Below are 2,217 nucleotides of genomic sequence, written 5' to 3'. Positions count from 1 at the left end.
GCAAGGCTGCCTCACCCTCCCACTCCGGGCCGCCTTCGCCTGCATCCTCCTCGGTGGGCGTGAGCGACGAGGAGGAGCGGCGGCGGCGGCGTTCGACGGACACCAATGTGACGGTGATCGAAGTGAACAAGAGTGCCGGCGATCCCCCGCCGCGCCGTCCCGCGCTGTGGCAAGGTCTGGATACTGTGCCTCCTCCGCGGCCCCCCAAACCCTTCCGTCTGCGGCCGCTGTCTGACGCGGGCACGCTCCTGAGTAATCCCGGCGGCCTGCTGGTGCCCGTGCCGCGGCGCGCGTCGCAACTCTACGAGGACGTGTTCGGGCTGGCGGCGCTCACTGAGAACGTGATGCTGCTGACGGAGGCCATCAACCCAGTGTTGGTGCACACCCGTGGCAGCGACGCAGCTGCAACGCCGGCCCCCTTCCTCCAGGAGTCCCCCGTCGCGCCAAGAGTGGTAGACGTGATCCCCAAAGCCGTGAACTCCAAGCTGTGGGACGGACGCACAATCTACGCGCCGCGGCCCCGCCCCGCGCTCCGCACCCACAGCCTGTCCCTGCCCCGCCCCGCGCTACACCCACGCCCACCCCCTCCACGACTCATCAGGAGGGTAGCCGAGCACCCCAACGACGAGAGGGAGAAGGAGGAGGAGCGGGTTGGCGTGACGCCTGAGTCCACCGCGGCGTACCTGGCCTCGCTGGAACTGCTAGCCTCCCACTACCGCCACCAGGCACTCGCCAACGCCAAGGTGAGTCCCGCACTGCTGCCTCTTGGCCAAGCCTACTGGGGCTTGTCTGTAAGACCAGTGAGTCAGGCGCTGTGAGAGTAATGCAGGTCGGAAGCTGAAAGGTCTTCCGAGTGTGTGTGAGTGAGAGAGTGAGCGTGAGAGTGAGTGAAAGTGAGTGCGAGAGTGAGAGAGTGTGAGAGTAAGTGAGTGCGAGAGTGAGAGAGTGTGAGAGTAAGTGAGTGCGAGTGAGAGAGTGTGAGTGAGTGCGAGTGAGAGAGTGTGAGAGTAAGTGAGTGCGAGGTGAGAGTGAGAGTAAGTGAGTGCGAGTGAGAGTGAGTGAGTGAGTGAGAGTGAGTGAGTGAGTGCGAGTGAAAATGTGAGTGAAAGTGTGAGTGAGTGAGTGAGTGAAAATGTGAGTGAGTGAGTGAGTGAAAGTGTGAGTGTGAGTGAGTGAGTGAGTGAGTGAGTGAGTGAGTGAGTGAGTGAGTGTGTGTGTGTGTGTGTGTGTGTGTGTGTGTGTGTGTGTGTGTGTGTGTGTGTGTGTGTGTGTGTGTGTGTGTGTGTGTGTGTGTGTCTCTCGACAGAGGTTTCGGAGTAATATTCTTCCTTGTTTTCTTTTACAGCAACTACAACTGCAACAGCGACTTCTCCTGCAGCAGCAAAGGCAACAACAACAACAGACCACTCAAGATTCAACTCAGACTGAATATTTCGAGGAGGAGGAAGAAGGGGAAGAGGACGAGAAGGAGGATATAATAGAGAAAGATGTGAAAGGGAAGAAGAAAACCTCTCCTGCACGAGTCCTCTCCGAGCCTTACCTGGCGTCACCTGTGAAGGATGACAGTGAATGCTAGTGAGGAGGAGGAGGATAGTAAACAATCACTAAACCAAATCAAACCAAAACCAAACCAAAAACATTTATAGGATATGTACTCATAATTCCAAACCAAAAACATTTATAGGATATGTAATCTTAATTCCACAAACATTACACCCTGAAAGAAAACCGAACTTTCCTGAGAGTCAACACGTACACACAACTTAAACTTGACCTTTTCTCAGTATCAAACTTTTCTCAGTATCAAACTTTTCAGTGAAGGAGTTTTGATGAAAGGAAAACAGGAGAATAAAAGGAAAAGATAGTAGTGAACGTTCTTGCTTGAAAAACGAGAAGTAATAAGTTTTCCCTCTTTAGATAATCAAGAAACATTCCAAAAGTTTTCCTTCCTAACGAGTGTGTGAAGAGTGCCTTAGAAAATATTAAAGAGAGAATCCTAAAAAAGTGATTAGAATATATAAATAAATTGTCAGGAAGAATGCTAAGAAAGAGGAAAAACAACAGTGACGATTAAAATATATCTAAAAAATGTCAGGAAGAATGTTATAAAGAAAAAAAACAGTTACGATTGAAATATATAGAAAAAATATTAGAGAGTGTTAAAAAGAAAACAATAGTTACGATTAAAATATATAAATAAATTTTCAGGAAGAATGC

At 50.4% G+C, this 2,217-nt stretch overlaps 1 protein-coding gene across 5 annotated transcripts in view; it reads left to right on the top strand.

The window, feature by feature from the left end:
• Window positions 1-2,217, top strand: part of LOC123501607 (serine/arginine repetitive matrix protein 1-like) — a 49,004-nt gene extending 46,787 nt beyond the window's left edge. For all 5 annotated transcript variants that reach the window (XM_045250543.1, XM_045250547.1, XM_045250545.1 and 2 more), the window contains 2 exons: window positions 1-743; window positions 1,346-2,217. The exon at window positions 1-743 is cut by the window's left edge and continues 1,801 nt beyond it. In XM_045250543.1, coding sequence (XP_045106478.1) covers window positions 1-743; window positions 1,346-1,576 — 974 coding nt within the window. In that variant the 3' untranslated portion in view covers window positions 1,577-2,217. The remainder of the gene's footprint in view (window positions 744-1,345) is intronic.

This window comes from Portunus trituberculatus, chromosome 9, assembly GCF_017591435.1.
Source record: "Portunus trituberculatus isolate SZX2019 chromosome 9, ASM1759143v1, whole genome shotgun sequence".
In the NCBI taxonomy this organism is placed as follows: Eukaryota; Metazoa; Arthropoda; class Malacostraca; order Decapoda; family Portunidae; genus Portunus; species Portunus trituberculatus.
Note: the sequence above shows the minus strand (reverse complement) of the source record. Positions and strands in the feature narration are given on the sequence as shown.